The 22,077-nt window shown below is 51.0% G+C and overlaps 1 protein-coding gene across 7 annotated transcripts in view; it reads right to left on the bottom strand.

Moving 5' to 3' along the window:
- Positions 1 to 2,592: 2,592 nt before the first annotated feature.
- IL4R (interleukin 4 receptor) overlaps positions 2,593 to 22,077 on the bottom strand; it is a 36,771-nt gene continuing 17,286 nt past the window's right edge. For 6 of the 7 annotated variants that reach the window (XM_010837232.1, XM_010837233.1, XM_010837230.1 and 3 more), the window contains 6 exons: positions 20,229 to 20,380; positions 12,898 to 13,054; positions 9,264 to 9,363; positions 7,220 to 7,298; positions 6,174 to 6,223; positions 2,593 to 5,119 (listed from right to left, as the gene is read on the bottom strand). In XM_010837232.1, the coding sequence (XP_010835534.1) occupies positions 3,601 to 5,119; positions 6,174 to 6,223; positions 7,220 to 7,298; positions 9,264 to 9,363; positions 12,898 to 13,054; positions 20,229 to 20,380 (2,057 nt within the window). In that variant the 3' untranslated portion in view covers positions 2,593 to 3,600. The remainder of the gene's footprint in view (positions 5,120 to 6,173; positions 6,224 to 7,219; positions 7,299 to 9,263; positions 9,364 to 12,897; positions 13,055 to 20,228; positions 20,381 to 22,077) is intronic. The other variant, XM_010837235.1, reaches the window with a different exon arrangement.

Below are 22,077 nucleotides of genomic sequence, written 5' to 3'. Positions count from 1 at the left end.
GAACATGCCAAATTCCCTGTGCCTTGGGGCCTTTGCCCTTCGTCTATTCTCTGCCTAGAATACTCTTCCTCCAGACCATCCTGGTTCTCCTAGTCGAGGAGGGCTCACTTAAAATGTCACCTCCATAAAGACCTCTGCTAACCCCCTACCCCCCATCTCAGACTCCTATTTTCTTCATAGCACCTTTCAGGGTTTGTGGGGTTTTTTCCTTTTGTGTATTTATATTAATGTTGGTCCTTTAGTCGTGTCTTTTTGCTCCTCTGTCCATGGAATTCTCTAAGGCTTCCCTCGTGGCTCAGACAGTAAAAAAAATCTGCCCACATAGCAGGAGACCTAGGTTTGATCCCTGTTGGGAAGATCCCCTGGAGAAGGGTATGGCAACCCACTCCAGTATTCTTGCCTAGGGAATTCCATGGACAGAGGAGCCTGGCCGACTACAGTCCGTAGCGTTGCAGAGTCGGACACAACTGAGCGACTAACACTTTTACTTTCCATCTCCATGGAGATGGAAAGTAAAAGGCAAGAATACTGGAGTGGGTAGCCATTCCCTTCTCTGGGGGATCTTCCCGGCTATTTTTAAAAATTTGGCTGCACTGGGTCTTAGTTGCTGTATGTGGGATCTTTGATCTTTGTTGCAGCATGCAGAATCTTTAATTGTGGTATATGGCATCTAGTTCCCCAAGCAGGGATTGAACCTGCATTTGGAGCCCAGAGTCTTAAACACTGGACCACCAGGGAAGTTCCTCCTTCTTTCTTTTTAATATCTGTCTCTCCCGCTGAACTGTAAGATCCAGGAGGGAAGGGACTTTTGTTTCCTCACATCCAGCATGCTGCCTAGCACATAGCAGGTTCTCAGGAAACATTGGTGGGATGTGTGGCTTTCTTGCTCTCTCTGCTTCTTCCTTCCCTGGGGGGTGGGGAAGCCAGAACAGTGGCCTCCCACCAGCTTCCCTGAACTTGGGAGGGTGGATTTAAATCCGGATAAGAGATTGGACCTCTCAGGTGGTCCACTGGTTAAGCCTTCACACTTCCACTGCTGGGGGTGTGGGTTTGATCCCTGGTCGGGGAACTAAGATCACATTATGTGCTCAAGGCAAGAAAAAATAGATGGAAGTGTCTCTGTGTAGTTCTCCATTCTAGTTTCCCAAAGCCCAGAGGATTCTGTACTTTGTGCCTCAGCTGACAAGTTGGGTCTCACAACATCCTAGGGAGAGAACGAATCAGTCTCAATTCTGTTGGATTTACAACCCAACGAACTCTCCAGCACTCACCTGAGTGTTTTTTCTTTGTTGGATGCTTAGTTTTAAAACTCGATTTTCTAAGATGACTCACAGGCTAAATGGATCAGAGCTGACATTCGAGATGGTGCCATGCTATTCATGAGACAGTACATCATGATGGTTGGGAACCCTGCAGTCAGATCTGGACTCAAATCCTAGTTCCCAGGCTTTCCAGCTGTGTGACCCTAAGCTAAACTTCAACCTCTCTGGGCCAGCTGCCTTATCTGTAAAATTGGAATAATAACCTGCTTTCTAGAGCTGTGATATAGTCAGTGGATGGCACTTAGCATATTGCTTGGTCCTAAATAGTTACTTTTATTTTAAATTGTTACATTTTATTACAAAGCTCCCTTGAAGACAACAGGTGCAGAGGACTAGTTTGGGTTCCGTTGCTTGCTGCAGCTCGCCGCATGGGCAAGTCTCACTGCATGGGCTCCTTCTAGAGCCGTTTCTCCATCAGCAACCTGTGTGGAGGGTGGTGATTCAGGCAGCTAAAGGGATAGATTCGGGTTCAGCACAAAGGAGACAGTTCTCACAAACATCAGGCTGCATGTGAGGTAATGAGTTCCCCATCACCTCTATAGTGTATTACGGAGAATGCCAGAGCAGAAGGAACGTCAAAAAGCCCCTCATTTTGCAAGCATGGCAGTCAGGGCGGCAACTCAGAAATATAGAATGATTGCAGACAAAGGAGCTTAATTAAGATCCCCTGCCTGCATGTCTGAGGCCCACACCATACACCGACCACCCAGATGTCAAGCACGGATCACCTACAAAGGGCCTGGGCAATGGAGACCCTGCCTGGGTTCAGCTTCAGTCTGCCACTGGCTGAGTGACCTTGGCAAAGTAGCAGCTGCCGGTACAGCCCTGCCCACATCTCCTCCCTGTGCCCCCTACTTTCAACCTGAGGACTTTCCTGGAGCAGCTGGAAGTGCTGGGGAGTTAATGCCCCTGGACACAGCCCTCAACCAAGGACAGATGGGAATGTGTGGATGAACAGCCCAGCTCCCCACCTCGAGGCATGTGGTGTGCCTGGCTTTCTGAAGCTCCCAGCGGCTGAAGCAGCTGTTGCCTGCGCTGGCACTCTGTGTGATAACACCTCAATTGCTTCCTGCCCTTCCCCGCTCCCTTCCCCATTCTCCAAGCAGGACTTCCTGGGATCACCTCCTATTTCAATGAACTTCACTTGAATTCCGGTCTTGGGGAAACCCAGGAAGAGACAGCAAGTTACTTAACCTCTTGGGCTGGTCTCCGTTCCTCTGGATGGGAAGATTCTGTGAGTTAATAGAGATAAAACAGTTGCCAAGGATGTTTGGCAGGATGTTTGTTTAATAAATGGTGGCGGGGGAGGGGAAAGAGATAAAGAACCTTTATTTATACAAAACTCCGTCTCTTCCCATTCCACCCTCCTCAGCAAACACAAACACCCAGTGATGAAATAATTTTTGAGATGCACACAAACAAGCATTCTTCAACCTGAGGTGGGAGTTGATGATGTGTGGGTGATGTGCCTGGTGTCAGCGTCTTGGTCGCCCCAGCTCACTGGATCAGGGGGCCTGAGCCACACCTTCTGAAGCAGTGATGCCACCAATGGCATCCCTGGGGGCACACGCCTGCCCCAAGGTTGCCAGGCATGCCTCCTCTCTGGGGATCCAATGCTTAACAGGAATCCCAGCCTTGCGTGGGAAGCTGGCCACAAGCTGTCACGTCTCAGAAATCACAATTTATCATGTCCTTGGTTAACTCCGCTTAATTAATCACCCCTCTGCAGCTCAGACCTTGCCCCCAGCGTCAACTTCTGTTGAATGAATAGACATCTCTGGGCAGATGACCACCCTTCCTGGACCTCAATTTCCCAAGGCCTCCCAAGTCAATTCCCCAGTTGGCTCGGTGAGTTTCTAGGCTCAGCATCCAATCTAGAGAGATGGTGGTAGCTACTCCGGAGTCTGGGCAAGAACTGGGTCAGAGTGACAGAATATGCCTTGAGTATGCCAGGGACAGTCTGCTGGCACATCTGTGAACCAGTGAAGTGGCCAAGGTGCACAAGCCAAGGTGCCCGGGGAATCTCCAGATGACTGCAGGTGCCTCTGCGGGCACAGCTGCCTGGAGCCCCCACTCCCGTGGGAGGTGGTGAGCCGGGCCAGCAAAGGGAGCTGGGGGCGTCCAGTCCCTGTAGACCTGGCATCTGAGAACTTCACTCCAGAGTTCCCAGAGTCTTCTGGAACTCTGCCAGCCTGGCGGCCTTCCAGGGGCAGGCATTTCACAGGCCTGATTAAGGCCCCATCTCCTCTGTAGACTTCAGCAAGGAGCGGGCACGCACCTAGGAAGTGTCCATGCACGCGGGGCCTGGGGAGGGCATGGCAGTCACTGTAGGAGCCTGGCCTGAGCTCTGGGCATGGCTGGGGGCATTGAACAGAGGGCACTTACCCTCCTCTGAGACACCTAAGGGTGCTAGGGAGGCCGCAGAGAGGCTGGCTGCCAGTGGAGTCCCCTGGGGCAGGGAGTCTGGGGCTTTCAGCGGACTCAGCAGAGGCGAGGACCTGTCCCCACAGCAGCAGCCGCAGCAGGGGCTGGCCACAATTTGCACCTTGCCAGCTTCCTCCTGGCCGTGGCACTGCTTCAGGTGGCCACATAGGTGGCAGGTGAGGGCTGAGTAGATGATGCCGTTGCCCAGGTCGTCCCTGAGAGGGTCTGTGACCGGCACGGGGGCGAAGAGGGGTTTCTGTCCATCGTCTCCCTTGACTGCTGGCTCCAACTCAGGCCACTCTGAGTCCTGAGGACTGTGAGGGGGGTCCGTGTCCAGGCCGAAAGTGAACAGGGGAACGGGAGTGGGGGAAGGGGTCCTGGGGCAGCCAGAAGCAAGGCTCTGGAAGGGTTTGTAGCCCCCTTCCCCGCTGCTGGGGTCAACCCCAGAAGTCGCAGGGCAGCTGTCACTGCTGGCAAGCAAGCTGGAGAAGGCCTTGTAGCCGGCCTCTTCAGAGGGCCCGAAGCCGGCCGGCCCGCTGTCCCGGGTGCCACCCTCCTTCACCGCCTGCACAAATTCCCGGTAGCCGCTGCTAGGGGCCGAGGCGGGGCCGGGGGCCGCCCTGTGCTGGAGCACCCTCTGACGCAGAATCTGTTCCCAGGTCTCTGGTTCCGGCTCGGGGGTGGTGGGGATGTTGGGGTCCACCTCCCCCAGGCATTCGGCCAGCTGTGGGTCTGAGTCAAGCTCTCCAGGGCCCGAGGACTGGCTCAGGAAGGTGCTGAAGCTGCGGTAAGCAGGGTTGTCTGAGATGGTGGCGGGCATCTCTGGGAGAGGCAGGCCGGCTGGGTTCTGGGTTGGAGTGGCCGGAGGACTTGACTCTGGGCTCAGAAGCTGTTCCTTGTCCTCAGATGATGCCTCCTGGGGCCCCACCCTTGGGAATTCGGCCCAGGGCCTCTGAGCATTTGCATTTTCTAAAGGGGGAAGAAGGCAGGACTCCACACCTTGTGGACTAAAGCCCCCAGTCTCATCTCTGAGAAGGTGCAGGAACAGGCTCTCTGTCAGCCGGGCCGCAATGTCCTCTCTGCCCTCCTGGAAGAGGCCCCCGCTGTTCTCAGGTGATGGGCAGAAGCTCCCTTTATCTTCCTCCACTTCCTCTTCTTCCTTCTCCACTTGGGCCTCAAACAGCTCCACGCACCGCACCACACTGATGCTCTCAGGCCGGAGGATCGTCTTGCTGACCTCCACGGGGCACCATGCTACTTTCCCAGAACCCTGGGAAGGCCCATTTCTAGCAGCCTTAGAGAAGTCGTCATCCCTCTCCATGCCATGCTCCAGTAAACAGGGCAGGAGCTTGGCAAGACAAGTCTTCCAGTGTCTACAAAAACAAAGTTTAATCAGAGTTCACTTTCTCCTCTTGACAAACTCCTATTCACCCTTCAAAGCCCAGCTCAAAATCACCCTGAACTGGTGTTGAGACAGGCTGGGACCTGGGACCCTTTGCTGCACTGCTGCAATGCTCACACTGGAACAAACCTCTCCTTGAGCAACAGAATATTAAGAAACTATATGGAAGTAAAAATAACTGTGTGCATGCTACAGTTGGGGCAAACAATGGACAAAAGATACAAAAAGACCCCAAACCTCAACTGCCACTTTTGAAGAGCTGGGAGCAAAAGCAGTGTCAGGAATAAAAGCAGGGTTCTGTGCATGCCCCCTGCACACCACACCACCAGAGAATCAGGCAAAACACCTATGCCATCTTTCCAGCCCAAGCCCTGGACACACCCCCGCCCTCACCCTGTATAATGAACCAATTCACCCCTCCCTGGTAGTCAGCAAGGGAATCTGTTACTTGTTCTCCACCCCTGCTCCCCACTGCAGCAGGGGCTCTAATAAAGCCTTGCCAGGATTTCTTGTCTGACCTCTAATCAACTCCCCACGTGGTGATAGTGGTAAAGAACCCTCTTGCCAGTGCAGGAGACGTCAGAGATGTGGGCTCAATCCATGTGTCTGGAAGATCCCCTGGAGGGGGGCATGGCAACCCACTCCAGTATTCTTGCTTGGAGAGTCCCTTGGACAGAGGAGCCTGGTGGGCTACAGTTTAGTCCACAGGGTCGCAAAGAGTAGGACACAACTGAAGCAACTTAGCAAGCGTGCACGCACGGCTGCCTTGCTTGTTACCACCATCAGCCTTGCTCAGGACAGACTGGGCATCCCAAAGGGGTTCACTGACCACCCCCCAACCAATGAAACTCAGGGGGCTCAGTTGGCAGTTGACCTACTTAGACCACCCCTCCCTCTGCCACCCCTCAAAACCCAGTGTCACAGGACAAGTGCTGAACACCCAGGAAGGAAAGGCAGACATCAAGGAGGGTGTGACTCCAGCTTCAAGATGGGGCCCCCCACCCTAATTCCAGCCCCTTACATACGGGCATTTGGCTGGTTCCTGGCCTCGAGACCGCTTCCTCCACAGTGACACCTAAAACGTGGAAACAGCCAATGACACAGAGCAGAGAGGCCTTCCCACCCAGCCTGGCATCCAGCAATGCTCAGAGCCTGTTTGACTTGAGGAGACTTGACATCATCAAAATTTCTAAATTTGGGGATGATTTGTTATACAGCAAGAGCTAACTGATACATAAATGACACCATGTGCTGTAATATTCACTTTCTGTGAATTGTCTCAGTGAATTCCAACATCAGCCCTGTTATAACCACTACTATAACCCACATGAAGGAACTGAGGCTCAGAGAAGTTAAGCAGCTTGTTAAGTCTACCCTGCAGATAAGCGACAGTGAGGGTTCAAAGCTGACTCCAGAGCCTGCCTCAGGGTCCCTGGAGAACTGAAGACTCACAGACCTTCCGTTCTAGACAGGACTTGTATCCCCCCCTGCGCCCCTTCCTAGAGAACCCTGATGGTGCTCAGGCAAATTCCATGTGGCCACTGCACTGGGGAAGCTGGCCACACTCCTAGCTCAGGAGTGTCCATCTGGATGGTCCATCTGTGAGGAGTATTCCCACTCCTTATAGGGGAGTGCTTTATGAAAGAGGCTGTGATGTAATTCAAGTCATTGAGAATGGAGAGATTTGCTGGTGCTTCTGGGGCAGTTTCCTGCTCTTAAGAGGAAGAAACGGAAAACTTGTTCCCTCTTCAACTCCTTGTGACCTCCTGTCCTACACGGGACAGGTACCTCCCTAGGAGACGATATGCAGAGGACCTCAGAGACCTCAGAACAACAACAAAGCAGGAAATCCAATTCCAGAGGACCCCACCCCCCGAGCTGAAAGAACACTCATGGAAGCCAAAGAAGGGAAGCCAAAGCCTCTAGCTGTTGACTCAACCTACCCTGAAATCTTCCTGACTGCCCACGTGCAACCCGCAAAGTCAAGAGATATCCCTAACACCCCACGTGTCTTGACATGTGTTTCCCGATACACACGACCCAAAGCATCCTCACCCACCCCTTTTCCTACCTGAGAATCCTGGATGACAACAGCCACGAGGGGGCTGTGGGCTGGGTTGGGAATTTGGTCCCACCATTCTTTCTTAATCCTAAAAAAGAAAGGACAAGTTGTTGGTCCCTGAGAATCACTAACAGGTTGATGTTCTCCCCATAAAAAAGATTCACAGTCACCCAGACTTATTAGCTCAGAGATCACACTGATAGATTTCTGGCTCCCTCACCCTCACCCCGTGAAACAGGTTCTTCCACCTCGGGGGCATTAGAGCTGGGTTCGGGTCCAGCAGTTTGCTACCCAGAGTGGAATTCCTGATGCGGCCGCCTCCGCCCCAGAGGGAGCAAGTCCCTGGGAATTAGGGGAAACCCAAGCGGCAGAGGGACTTCCCAGGTGGTGCAAACAGTAAAGAATCTGCCTGCCGATGTAGGAGCCACAGGAGACATGGGTTCGATCCTTGGGTTGGGAAGATCCCCTAGGGGAGGAAATGGCTACCCACTCCAGTATTCTTGCCGGGAGAGTCCCATGGACAGAGGAGACTGGTGGGGTACAGACTATGGGGTCACAGAGTCAGACATGACCGAGCAGCTGAGCGCAAAACACACAAGATGCAGAGAGAGAATCCTGGGTTTCCCCTTCAACAACCTTTCCTCTGCAGCAGCGGAGGACAAAGTGCCCAGAAGAAGTCTGGCATGGCCGGAGAGGCCAAGGGGTTCCTCCTCCCTTCCTGGGTCAGGGCTGGGCAGGAGTCTTCTCAGACTGCCTCTGGATTAGCCTCCACCCGCTCCGCTCAGTCAGTTACCACCCATTTACTGAGCACCTCCTAGGTATCGCTCACTGTGCCAGGCTTCAGCGGACAAGACGAACAGAAACACCTGCCTTCACAGAACAGACCTTCTAGAAGACGGAGACAGACAAACGGATGCGGAAATGACTATATGACATCATTCATTCCTGACAGGAAGTGCCAGGAATAAAAATAAAGGCCATAAGGGACCCGAGAGGAATAAAGAGTGTGATCCAGGAAGGCCTCTCTGAGGAGGTAGCTTCCGAGAGGCGACTGAAGGTGGAGGAGGTGCGGGTCTCAGCAATGCCTGGGGAAAGGGCTTTCCAGGCAGGGAGCACAGTGAGTGCAAAGGACTGGACGGAAGAACTTGCTTGGGTTGGGGGTTCGAAGAACAGCAAGGAGGTTGGAGGACTAGGATACAAAGAGTGGTGGGTGGAGAGGACAGATGATGGGGAAACTGAGGCTCAGAGAAGGGGAAAGACCAGCCCAGAGGGCTCAGAGGTATCAGCGACAGACGTGGAGAAGGGACCTTGCATTCCCTGCACACCTACTGTGTGCCTGGCAGACTGCGGATACTCACTCACCATCAGCCCTCCACCATCGCCCTTCCTTATGTGGTCAGCTTAGGCCCATTAGTCCCATTTCAGAGGGGGGGGGACTGAGGCTCTGAGACTCCACATTCCTAGGGCTCATGCTCACTGGAGACAAGGCTCCTTGCACCCAGGGCTCCGGGACTCCCTTAGGACTCTTGGGACTGATGAAATAGGGACCCAAGGCTAAACAGAGGTTCAGAAACTCGGTCATACAGTTACCAAGTGCCAAGGCCAGGATCCGAACCCAGGTCTCCTGATTCTGCAGGGCAATCGTCTAGAATTCCTGTCTATTACCACCTGCCTTCAAATGTTTGGGGCGTACCCTGGGTACGATCCATCTCCCTTCTGCCAAAGGAAGGCCCTGTCCCTGGCCAGCTCCATCCCACCGTCAGGCCATCACCCCTCAGAGGAACCCGCCCTGGCACCCCTGGAATGTCCCCCAGCTCATCTTGGCCTGATTCCTTCAGTGCAAGGGTCACTATGGGAAACAGCCATGGTTACTTGCTGGCCTGGCATCTTCTGCCTCCCCAGGAACACAGGGTCTCCCTGTCCGTTCAGTGCCTTGCACATCGTAGCTCCTCAGTAAGTATCTGTCATTGAGCAACAGGGCTGCAAGCTGTCAGGTGAGAGGGGAGATTCCTGCCCACTCCACACTCCGGGGCGGCTGGAGCCCGGGACTCACTTGATGATGCTGATGTAGCAGGACACGCACACCGCCAGGACGATGACGCACGAGATGCCGACGCCCAGCGGGAGACGCTGCTCCCAGGTGTCCTCGTAGTCTGGAAGCAGAGGGAAGCTGTGAGCCTTCGGTGCGCCACATCCAGCCTGGTCTCCACCTCCCAGAGAAGGAGCCCGGGGCTCTGGGACCCTCCAAGACTCTGCGTGCGCTGGCTGCCGTGGCAGCTCCTACTCCCCGCTCTGAGCCCCCGCCACCCTGGCCTCCTCGCTGTCCCCTGCTCTCCCAAAGCTCAGGGCCTGAACTTGCCTCTCTTTCCTGAAACACTGAAGTCAAGTGCAGAGACTTGGAGTTCCATGCCTTCAGTTCAAAGCCTGACTCTGTCAGAGACTTGCTGGCAACCCAGGACAAGAGGCTCACCCACTCTGTGCCTCAGTTTCCTCATCTGTACAATGGGGTTAATAACTACTTAACTCATTGCTGTGAGGCTTATACGATTTAATGTACATGTGAAGCAGGGCCTGCAGAAACAAAGCAGTTTTCACAGAGCTGGACCCCTCTCCTTGTTCACTGCCAGGTCCAGAAAGTTCTCCCCCACCCCTTCTCTAATGTTACCTTCTCCCATCCCTTTTCCCTGCTTTATTTCCTTCTCGGACTTACTAGATCTAGATCTCATTTATATTTTTGTTTACTCGTTTATTTACTGTCTCCCTTTCCTAAATGTCAGTTCCACAGAAACAGGGATTCTTGTCTATTTTGTTCACCACTGATCCCTCGGCATCTAGCACTGGGCTAGTGTCTAATATGTAGTAGGAGCTCAAGAAATATTTGTCGAAATAATGAATGAGTGTCCAGCACATGGTATCTGTCCCACACGATCTATTTCCCTTCCCTTCTCCAGGTCAAAGGGGAAAATCCATTTGATAAAACTTTCCCAAGCACTTACTATGTGCCTGGTGCTATGCTGGACAATGGAGACAGACACAGAGCAGGCACCACTCACAGGGGCTACAGCCCAGAGCTGGAGACAGACGGTCAAGAGGCGTCAATAGGACAGGATGAGCGATGCTGAGAGGGGCGTGATGGGTTGGGGTGGGGTACCTGCCATTATACCTAGCACTTTGAAGAACTCTTCCTTCAGTGAGCGTTCACAACAGCCCTTCCTTCTCCCACTATTCAGATGATGCCTCGCGCAGCTTCCCCCACCCTACAGCTGTCTCCCCTTCTTCTTGGCCAGGCTGTGATGTGCCCACCCTGAGGTTTGGGCCAATCATGGGCCAAAACTTCTCCCCTTTCCAGGTATTTGAGTTCCCTGCGTCCCTTGCAGTTGGGAGAGGCCATGTGACAGTCCTGGCTGATGAGATGCAAGGGGAAGTCCACCAGGACTGGAACGGTTTTTCCAGTCCTGTGGACTTTTCCAGTCCCATGCACCTTCTTGATAAAAGGTGCACGGGATGTACTCCTTGCGGCAGCCTTCCATTCCCTTTGGGCCTGGGACGTGAGGGTGTTCGCAGCAGACAGCCTGGGGCCATGAGGTGACAGTAGATAAGGACAAAATGCTACCATGCTAGGGGTGGCAGAGGGAAAGACAAGACTCCGGAGTGACGTCACCGAGCAGCAGTATTCATTGGCTAAACCTCTTTATTTTTTTCTTTCTTTTGGCCACGTAGTGCAGCTTGTGGGATCTTAGTTCCCTGACCAGAGATTGAACAAGGGCCCTCAGCAGTGGAAGCACAGAATCGTAAAGCCTGGACGGCTGGGGAATTCCCCTGTAAGGCCTCATTTTATGTGAGATAATTCAATATCTTTACTGAAAAAGTCACAAAGTGTTGTTTAGGGGAACAGAGTACCAGATGAGGGACTGTAATTCCCAGAACCCCTTGCAGCGATGTGTGGCCATGTGACCAGTTCCACCAATAGAACTTGAGAGGAAGTGATGTGTGTCACCTCTTGCTGAGGCTTTTAAGAAGCAGCTGTGGTCTCCCCACTCTCATTCCCTTTCTGCTGGCTGGATTCAGATGATGGCAGGGCCCTAGAGCAGGGATTCTTCACTTGGGGACTTCCAACATGGTTGCCATTAGAATTTAGGGGTCTGGGAGCTTTGACGGGAAAGAAATGATAGCTTTATTTTCACTAACTTTTAATATAATTTTATTGATTGATTGATTTATGGCTGTACTGGGTCCTCATTGCTGCACAGGCTTTTCTCTAGTGGCAGGGAGTGGGAGCCACTCTTTAGGTGCAGTGCACGGGCTTCTCACTGTGGTGGCTTCTCTCGTTGTGGGGCACAGGCTCTAGGGTACGAAGACTTCAGTAGCTGTGGCTCCTAGGCTGTAGAGCTCAGGCTCAGTAGTTGTGGTGGAGGGGCTTAACTGCTCCATGGCATGTGGGACCTTCCCAGATCAGGGACTGAGCCTGTGTCTCCTGCATTGGTAAGCAGATTCTTTACCACTGAACCACCAGGGAAGCCTTCACAAACTTCTGAAACCTGGCGTTTCCTCCCATTAGGAATGGAGACAGCAAGCTACAGTAATAGCAGCATCAGTCACTCAGGCCCCAACAGAAACCACAGGTATTCTCTTATCACCCGATGGCAGGAGTACCATGAAATATCCTTTAAGCTCATCTACTTTGAAATGACCGTACTTATGAGAACTACCACTAGATCCTATTTTTAATGTGTTATTAAAGAAGCCTATATTCTTAGATAGCAAATGTATTTTAAAATCTTTTTATAATCACATTTCAATACAACTAGGTTTCCATTGAAATCCTCTGTACTTTATTTCATACATTTAAAAATATTCTGGCTTGTGGTTGTCAAGGGGGAAAGGGGTGTGGGGGGAGGGATGAACTGAGAGATTGGGACTGGCCATATGCACACTACTTTAAGTAAAAGAATTAATCAACAAGGACATACTATATAGTACAGGGAACTATACTCAGTACTCATTAATAACCTATATGGGAAAAAAAAACCTGAAAAAGAGTAGATACATGAGTATGTGTAATTAATCACTTTGCTGTGCACCTGAAACTAACATAATATTGTGAATCAACTATACTCTAAAAAATACTGAGATGAGGTCCACAGGCTTCGCTGGACTGTCCATGATGCAGAAAGGCTAAGAATCTTTGTCCTAGAAAATGATGGAGCCACAGGGAGGAAAACCAGCTAGCAATCAGCAAAGTTCATGTTGAACTGTTACCTGAGCGAGAAATCCACTCCTATAGTGTTAAGCTGTGGAACTTGTGGGTTTGTTACTGTAACCTACCCCACACCCTGACTGTATACCACATCAGTTGGAAATTGTGTTATTGCAGTTAGAGGCATCTTATGATATGGAAACCAGATATTGGGCTGGGGTAAGTGGCCACGGAATAAAAGTGGGGAGCAGAGATGCTAACTGCTGAGCATTCCCTGGTTGCTAGTGGTTAGGGTTCCAGGCTTTCCATAGAGTGACTCTAATTCAATCACTGGGCCCTGGTGGGGAAACTGAGATCCTGCAAGCCGCAAGGTTAAGGCCCAAAAAAAAAAAAAAAAAAGAAAAACCACACACACACACTCACGAAACCCCCCAAAAAACAGAGACAGAGAGAGATGCTAACTGCTCAGGACTCCCGGGAGGGTACTCACAGTTAAGCCACTTGGTGCTGGGGCTCCACGCGCTCCAGCTGCTGTTGTAGCTCTGAGCCCACGCCTTCACCCGTGCGCTGTAGGAAGCTCCAGACCTCAGGGTGCTGGCCGCGACACGCAGGGTGGGCCCCATGTAGGTCACGTTATAGGTTCTGAACTGGTGGGAGAAAGGGAGCTGTCAGTGCATCTGCTTGGGGGAGGGCAGAACCAGCTCCCTCCCAGGCTGCTGTCCTTCGCTGACCCCACAGTGCTTAAGAGCCACCAGCCTGTGTATTCGGTTACTCCTCCAACTCTAGGCCTCTGCCAGCTTCACGACAGTGACCAGAGTCAAGCAAGATGGGTCACAGAACCCACTCTTTCCCTACCCTCCACACCCCCACATTGATTAGCCATTTGATGTTACTGAGGCAAGCTGATGAACCCTTCTGAGTTTTAGTTGCCTCATCTGTAAAATGAAGGTAAGAGTTCCTACTGCTACTTTCTGGCTGTGTGACCTCGGATAAGTGACATAACCTCTCTGGGCCTTGATGTCTTCTTCTGCAAAATGGCGATAATAAAAGTGCCGTCCTCCCAGGGCTGTTGTGAGGATTAAGTGGGTTAATACAGGTCAGTACTTCAAGCTGGGCCAGGCATGCAGGGAGCACAAGAGTGATCTTTCTGAGCACAGACAGGGTCGCCACGTGCCTCTCTCTCCTTCAAGGGCCACTCTAGAGCCTCCCCAGTCAAGCCCAGAATCAATGGCCCATCATCTCAGTCCCGCCCAACCAAGCCCCTCAATGAGAAAGAACTTCCAAGATCTGCCCTTAAGTGAAAAGGGCAGGATGAAGACTAGCACGTGTTGTCTGTTGGCTTTGATGTTAAAAACAGAAAGGGAGAAGGCTTAGTGATGGTGGCAGACAGGCTCTGAGATGGCCCCATGAGCCTCACCTCATGTCACGTCCTTGGGTCCTTCGGTCCCCTCTCCTCTCCTTGCCTGGGGCGGGGGATGGAGGGCACATGACTTATTCTGAACCAACAGAATATGGCAAAGGTGATGAATATGTAGGGACCACACGGATGCGATTCCATTACGGAAGACTGTAACTCCAACCTGCCAGGAGACTCTGGCTTTGAAAAGGTCACCAGGGAAGGAACTGAGGGCGGCCTCCTGCCAAAGGCCAGCAAGAACCCGAGGCTTTCAGTTCAAAGCCCATGAGAAACTGAATGCTGCCCACGTCACAGGAGCTCAGAAGGAATCCCCCTGCCAATTCATGTGTGTGCACCCTTGAGAGACCCAGCTAAGCCATGCCCAGGCTCCTCACCCCCAGAAACTCTGGGGCAATAAATATGTGCTGTTTCAAGCAGTCGTGTTTGCAGTAATATTATGTTTGCTTGCTCAGTTGTGTCCAATTCTCTGAGCTCCTATGGACTGTAGCCTGCCAGGATCCTCTGTCAATGGGATTCTCCAGGCAAGAACACTGGAGTGGGTTGCCATGCCCTCCTCCAGGGGATCCTCCCAACCGAGGGATAGAACCTGTGTCTCTTACATCTCCTGCATTGGCAGGCGAGTTCTTTACCATTAGCGCCACACGGTCTGGTATAAAGTGAGCCGAGCGGAGGTTGTACACAAAAAGGAAGCAAAGTCCTAACAGCCTGCTGGAGAAACTGGAGGGCAGCTGGTACAGGGTGGAGGTGGCAGGAGGAGACCCAGGGCAGGGAGAGAAGGGCACTCTCACTGTTACTGTCCCTTTCTAAATTGCAATAAACAGGAAGAAGCAGCTGGAGCTGGTTCACAGAAGGAATCATACACTCTAGAGAGGATCAGGGAATTGAGAAATATTTTTCTAAGAAACAAAAAAGAAATCAAGCTTCCAAGGAACTACTTGTGGTACATTTGTTTTTTTTTTTAACAAATGGGCCAGGTGTTCGGGAGGCTGTTCTGGGCAAAAGATCCCAGGGGAGGGGAAAATAGCACAGACTCTGGAGTTTAAATCCTGGCTTCGAATGCCAGCTTGGCCATTTCCAATGTTGGGACTCTGGGTGAGCCATTCCACCTCTCCAAGCCTCAGTGCCCTCATCACTAAAGGGAGAGACAAACACCTCTCCACCTGCAGGGTTTTCCCAGCCATTAGTCACAATACACATCATGCTTGGCACATAGTAGGCACTCAAGAAATGATCACGAACACGGCATTCACGGCCCTCGGTAGGCTTGAGGCCTCATTTTCTGCCTTTTCACTGTACGCACTCCCACAGCCCCATAATCCTCAGATACGCCATGAATTTTCATACCTCCAAGCCTTCTACCTGGCCTATCCTCTCGCTAGAGAACTCCTATACATCCTTCAATGCCCAAGCCAAAACTCCATTACAGAATCTTTTCCAGAAATCATCCAGGATAAGGAGTAGCTCCATCTCCCGAATTCCACAGTGAGTTTCTAGTATTTTGAGAATTGATCCCACCAGTCTGAGCCACAGCTGGTGTCTGCAGTACTGTAGCAAACACAGCTGGACACCCACCCAGCATCCATACCACTGGGGTCAAGTACTCAAAGCTCTAGGTAGGTAAGCCTCTGTCTCCAGTTCCAGGGTTAATTCTCATTGGTCCAAACCAATCATGGCTATTTCATTCCCTAGTCTGTGATTGGTTAGAGAGGGGCAAGTGACCATCTCTGGCCAATGACTAATGAGGGGAATTCTTGCCAGCCCAGTTTTGTCCTTGGGAAGAGAAAGCTGGGGGAAGATGTCTCATTAGCTTCTGCTCCATCAACAAAAGAAGCTGGAAATGGAATTCTGAGACCTGGGGCAACCCTGAGCACCTACATGACCACTAAGCCACAGCCCAGGCACACTGATCGATTCTGTCCACTGGCTGGAGTGTGGTGCCAGGTCCCACACCCAGCTGCATTTCAGCCAGCCCAGTCTCTGTTCCCTGTTCCTCAGAACTTCCTTTGAGGAGCCACCCCTCCCTCATTCTCGGCCCATCTGGTCTGGGCGGGGTTGATCTGACCCGCTCCAGAGGGGGTAATGTAATCCTCCCCTGGCCAGTGTGAACACAGCCCCAGCATCCCCCTCCTGCCTACAGCCTGTGACAGGTTCAGAGACTGGCATGTGGTCCCAGGCAGGTATCTGATCACTGGCCCCGGGACTTTTACTGAGGCTATCCAGAGGGAAGAACTTTTCCCACCGTGGCTTTAAGGCCGGAGCTTCTATTGGGCATATTGGCCTCTATGTGAGCAAAGAGCCTGCTTAAAAATGAGGCCAAGGGCTTCCCTGGTGGCTCAGTGGTAAGGAATTTGTCTGCCAATGCAGGAGACATGGGTTCGATCCCTGATCTGGGAAGATCCCACGTGCTGCAAAGCAATTAAGCCCATGGGCAACAACTACTGAGCCTGTGCTCTAGAGCCTGGGAAGCCACAAGTACTGAAGCTTGAGAGTCCTAGAGCCTGTGTTCTGAAACAAGAGAGGCCACCGCAATGCGAAGCCCGGGCGCCACAACTAGAGAATAGCCCCCGCTCCCCACAACCAGAGAAAGCCTGGGCAGGAATGAAGACGCAGCACAGCCAAAAACAATAAATAAATGAAATTATTAAAGAAAAAAAAATGAAGCCAGGGCTTCCCTGGTGGCTCAGTGGTAAAGAATTAGCCTGTCAGGGCAGAGGACATGGATTCAATCCCTGGTCTGGGAAGATCCCACATGCCTGTGGAGCAACTAAGCCTAGGCACCACAACTACTGAGCCTGTGCTCTAGAGCCTTCGAGCCACAACTAAGGAGCCCAAACGCCGCAACTCTGAAGCCCACGTGCCTGCAGCCTGTGCTCTGCAACAAGAGAAGCTATTGCACTGAGAAACTCGAGCACCGCAGCTCCAGAGTAGCCCCTACTCACCGCAACTAGAGAAGGCCCGCCTGCAGCGACAAAGACCCAGCGCAGCCAAAAATAAAAAAAACAAACAAACAAAAAAAATGAAGCCAGCACAGAATAAGGCAGGACCAAACGATGGAGACTCCAGGATACTGGATCCAACTGTGACGAGCAAACACATGACCATCCTTTGGATCCCATAGGTGGTACCCTTTTCTCCCCTCCAGCCCATCCCCTGAGCTAAGCCTTCACAGTTCCAGGAATTGGAAGGCGATTTACTGACCAAACTGCCTCCTTCTTTGGCATCTATGTCAGCCCCCTCTTCCCAACTGCTCTGAGCCTCTCCAGTATGAGCCCGCTACCCTTCCTGTTCCTGCCCCACATCCTGGCCCAGTGCCAAGGAGGGAAACCACACCTGAGAGATGTAATCAACACCCACCACCTCCCCGGCTTGGCCAGAAAGAGAGGAAGCAGGAACAGAGCTGATGTGGCAGCTTAAGACGTCTGGGGCCTCTCCGCGGCAGATAAGGTCAGGCCGGCCTGGCTTCCAGGACACGAGGCATGGTCCCAGCAGACTCTCAATAGTTACAGACCAGGGTCCAGGAGGACGAGATGGGTGGGATTCTGAGGCCCGAGGCTCTCAGGGGAAAAGGAAGATGACATTTATGACGTTGTCATGCCAGCCAGGGGCGCCTGTCTGTGTCACCCACTTTGTGCTCTCCACAGCCCTGCGGGGTTGGGCACTCTTGTTAGCGCCAAGTTACAGATGGGGAAACCGAGGCAAGAGGAGGGTGAGCAAGAAACTCAAGATCATGCAGCAAGTGGCAGGGAAGGTACTGGAACCTGGCTCCACGGGGCGCCAGGGCGCCTGGCGTTCAGATGTCGTCCCTCCAATGTGAATATCTGAGGCGAGAACGTGAGTGCACCTAAAATAGAGGAGGGCTTAGCCATCCATTGTATAGCCCTGAGACTATTCGATGGTTTCTTACATATCAACTCTCCCTGTTTTAAAAACGTCAATGCGTGCTGTGCGTGCAAAGTCGCTTCAGTCTTGTCCAACTCTTTGTGACCCTGTGGACTGTAGCCCACAAGGCTCCTCTGTCCATGGGATTCTCCAAACAAGAATGCTGGAGTGGGTTGCCGTGCCCTCCTCAGGGGATCTTCGCCACCTAGGGCTTGAACCCACGTCTCTTACGTCTCCTGCATTGGCAGGCAGGTTCTTTACCACTAGTGCCACCTGGGAAGCCCCAGAATGTCAGTCAGTTCAGTTCAGTTCAGTCGCTCAGTTGTGTCTGACTCTTTGCGACCCCATGGACTGCAGCAGGCTAGGCTTCCCTGCCCATCACCAACTCTCAGAGTTTACCCAAACTCATGTCCATTGATTCGGTGATGCCATCCAACCATCTCATCCTCTGTCATCCCCTTCTCTTCCCGCCTTCAATCTTTCCCAGCATCAGGGTCTTTTCAAATGAGTCAGTTCTTCATATCAGGTGGCCAAAGTGTTGGAGTTTCAGCTTCAGCATTAGTCCTTCTGATGAACACTCAGGACTGATTTCCTTTAGGATGGACTGGTTGGATCTCTTTGCAGTCCAAGAGACTCTCAAGAGTTTTCTCCAACACCACAGTTCAAAAGCATCAATTCTTTGGCACTCAGCTTTATATTCCAACTCTCACATCCATACATGATTACTGGAAAAACCATAGTTTGGACTAGGCAGACCTTTGTTGGCAAAGTAATGTCTCTGCTTTTTAATATGCTGTCTAGGTTGGTCATAGCTTTTCTGTCAAGGAGCAAGTATCTTTTTATTTCATGGCTGCAGTCACCATCTGCAGTGATTTTGGAGCACAAGAAAATAAAGTCTCTCACTGTTTCCATTGTTTCCCCATCTATTTGCCATAAAGTGATGGTACTGGATGCCATGATCTTAGTTTTCTGAATGTTGAGTTTTAAGCCAAATTTTTCACTCTCCTCTTTCACTTTCATCAAGAGACTCTTTAGTTCTTCTTTGCTTTCTGCCATAAGGGTCTTGTCATCTGCATACCTGAGGTTATTGATATTTCTCCCAGCAATCTTAATTCCAACTCGTGCTTCATCCAGCCCAGCATTTCGCATGGTGTACGCTGCATATAAGTTAAATAAGCAGGGTGACAATATACAGCCTTGATGTACTCCTTTCCTGATTTGGAACCAGTTTGTTGTTCCATGTCCAGTTCTAACTATTGCTTCCTGACCTGCATACAGATTTCTCAGGAGGCAGGTCAGGTGGTCTGGTATTCTCATCTCTTGAAGAATTTTCCACAGTTTGTCGTGATCCACATAGTCAAAGGCTTTGGTGTAGTCAGTACAGCAGAAGTAGATGTTTTGCTGGAGCTCTCTTGCTTTTTCGATGATCCAACAGATGTTGGCCATTTGACCTCTGGTTCCAAATACATTCGTTTAAAAAGGAACATCACAAATAAAAAAAATTAAATAAAACAGAACCCCTCTGCCACTGCTGTGACTGGGGGCAAGTATCAAGATGCCATGGACATCTTATAAAGTAAATGCAATCCAAACCATGCAAAGGCATTAGATTATGGCTGTACATGTTTTCTGAGGGAAGGCTCTGAGCCTGCAGGCCCTTCTCTGTTACAAAGAAGCTCAGCTGACAAATTTCTAATTTATATTCATTCAAAACTTTGATAATAGTTCCATGTATTTTGGTATCTAGTATTACTGATAAAAGTCTAGAAAGTTTATTATTCATAGTGCTTTAAAAAAGTATTTGAATGAGGCTTGAAACTTCTAATCCAATTCTGAGGATTTAAATACTATGTTGTTAAAAAAAAAAGCAGGAAATTAACATGTGATACAGCGTTATTAACTGAAGTACAGATTTAGTTCAAATGTCAAATAAATAAGTAAATAAATCTTCTTAAAAAAAAAAAAAAGCTCAGCTGAGAAGCGACTCTTGATAGTCAGTGTCAGGAGGGAGTGACCATCTCGCCCTGAGATTCAGTCATTTAAGTGTGTTTAGAGGTATCGAGAAGAGTCGGACACGACTGAGCGACTTCACTTTCACTTTTCACTTTCATGCGTTGGAGAAGGAAATGGCAACCCAATCCAGTGTTCTTGCCTGGAGAATCCCAGGGACGGTGGAGCCTGGTGGGCTGCCATCTATGGGGTCGCACAGAGTCGGACATGACTGAAGCGACTTAGCAGCAGCAGCAGAGATATCGCCTAAAATCTCACGTGCCCCACCCCTGGGAAACAGATGGGGTCCACAGTTCTTCCTTTATAGATGAGGAGCCATGTCTGAAAATAAACTCCCTGTCTGCACACTGGGAACCAGGGGCCTTGGCGAGATGGGAAGACTGGTCCCTGAACAGAGCCATGACCGGCCACGTCCAGGTGGGGGCTACTCTCCCCATCTCACACCCCAGAGTCTGAGTCTCTACCCACCCGAGTACCAGTTGGTCACAGAGAAACCCCAAGGGGCACCCACTCACATCCGTGGGGTCATTTTCATTTGAGATGTTGACCAGGTAGGTGAGCTCGGAGTACAGGAGGTTATCAGAAGGGTACGGGTTGTTCCACGTCAGCAGCCACGTGTGGGAGATGTCGGCGTGAACCGTGAGGTTTCTGGGGGCCGGTGGTTTCACTGTGGAGAAGGAGTGGCTGGTGAGGGGCTGGCTGGGGCGACGGGAGGAGGTGGGCCCATGCAGGCATGTAGACAGTTTAGGTTCTCAGTCACCACCACCCCCGCAGCACATCAATGGGAAACCACATCGATTTAGTCATAACAGAGAATTATAACCATATACCCGATTCTCATGTTGCTGAGAATCCTACTGAGCACTGATTGTTCTTCTTGTTTAGGTGTTAAGTCATGTCAGACTCTTTTTGCCACCCCCCATGGACTGTAGCCCACCAGGCTCCACTGTTCATGGGATTTCCCAGGCAAGAATACTGAAGTGAGTTGCCATTGCCTTCTCCAGAATATCTTCCCTACCCGGGGATCGAACCTGAGCTTCCTGTACTGGCAGGCGGGTTCTTTACCACTGAGCCACCAGGGAAGTCTACTGAGCGCTTCAGTGGTAATTAACTACCTTTTCACAGTGAATGCAAAATGGATAAGCCAAGTAACCTGAACTCTGGCTTTTCCACTTTGATCCTTCATACTTCTGGCCACATCTGTGTACTGTATTATTTACTAAGGATTTTTCTTTATTTTGATTCATGTGTTTTAAAACTTCATCTCTTAAAATGATCATACCCATGAGATCACAGGTACATAATGAGCATTAAAACTCGCTCAGTCGTGTCCAACTCATTTCGACCCCATGGACTACAACAGTCCATGGAATTCTCCAGGCCAGAATACTGGAGTGGGTAGTCTTTCCCTTCTCCAGGGGATCTTCCCAACCCAGGCATCAAACCCAGGTCTCTCACATTACAGGTGGATTCTTTACCAGCTGAGCCACAAGCGAAGCCCAAGAATACTACAGTGGGTAGCCTATCCCTTCTCCAGTGGATCTTCCTGACCCAGAAGTTGAACTGGTATCTCCTGCATTGCAGGTGGATTCTTAACCAACTGAGCTATCAGAGAAGCCCCCAAAATCAATATGCATGTGTAAAAATTATTTTAATTGACAGATTCATTCATAGGTCAATTTAAATCACCCCCACCCCACCCTGGATATGAGAAATCCCTTCAGGAATTGCTGATGTAGTGGCGAAGACTGTGTGCTCTGTGAGAATACTGCCTCTACCATTTAATAGCTGTGTGACCTTAGGCAGGTTACTTGCCTTTTCTGAACTATGTACTTTTTTTCTTCTCAATTGCAAAATAGGGGTAATAACTGTCTTTGAGAAACCAAGGCTCAGAGAGGTAACACGGCTTGCCCAAGGTCACACAGGAATAAATGGTGTTTTAAACTCCTGTTACTACACTCCAGCATGCTCTCCAGGGATTCCTGTGGGAACTCTGGGTATCAGGATAAGGGCAGCCTCCCATGGTCTACACTGTCTAAAGAAGCAGCAGCTGAATAGTCGACAGAGGGTGGAAGGATGGTTCCCAATTCAGTTTCTGACCTGCAGCAAGCATGCCTTCCACCAAACATACCTCATTCAACACGTTGATCTGGGCACTTAAATTCTGAAGGTTGAAATATCTGAACTCAACGGGGCCTGATGTCCTCTTGAGCCCAACTCCATTTCAAAGATGGGAAGACTGAGGCCAAGAAAGGGGCACGAACCCCTTCGGATTTGAGAAAAGCTAGGAGGCTGCTTGGATGGCCCTTTCCCCAGAATGAAGCCTGCCCAGCACACTGCAGGAATACCTGCAGCCCCGCCCCG

Source organism: Bison bison, unplaced genomic scaffold (genome assembly GCF_000754665.1).
Source record: "Bison bison bison isolate TAMUID 2011002044 unplaced genomic scaffold, Bison_UMD1.0 scf7180017864072, whole genome shotgun sequence".
Lineage (NCBI taxonomy): Eukaryota > Metazoa > Chordata > Mammalia > Artiodactyla > Bovidae > Bison > Bison bison.
The sequence above is the reverse complement of the archived record's forward strand: the minus strand, read 5'-3'. Positions and strand labels throughout refer to the sequence as shown.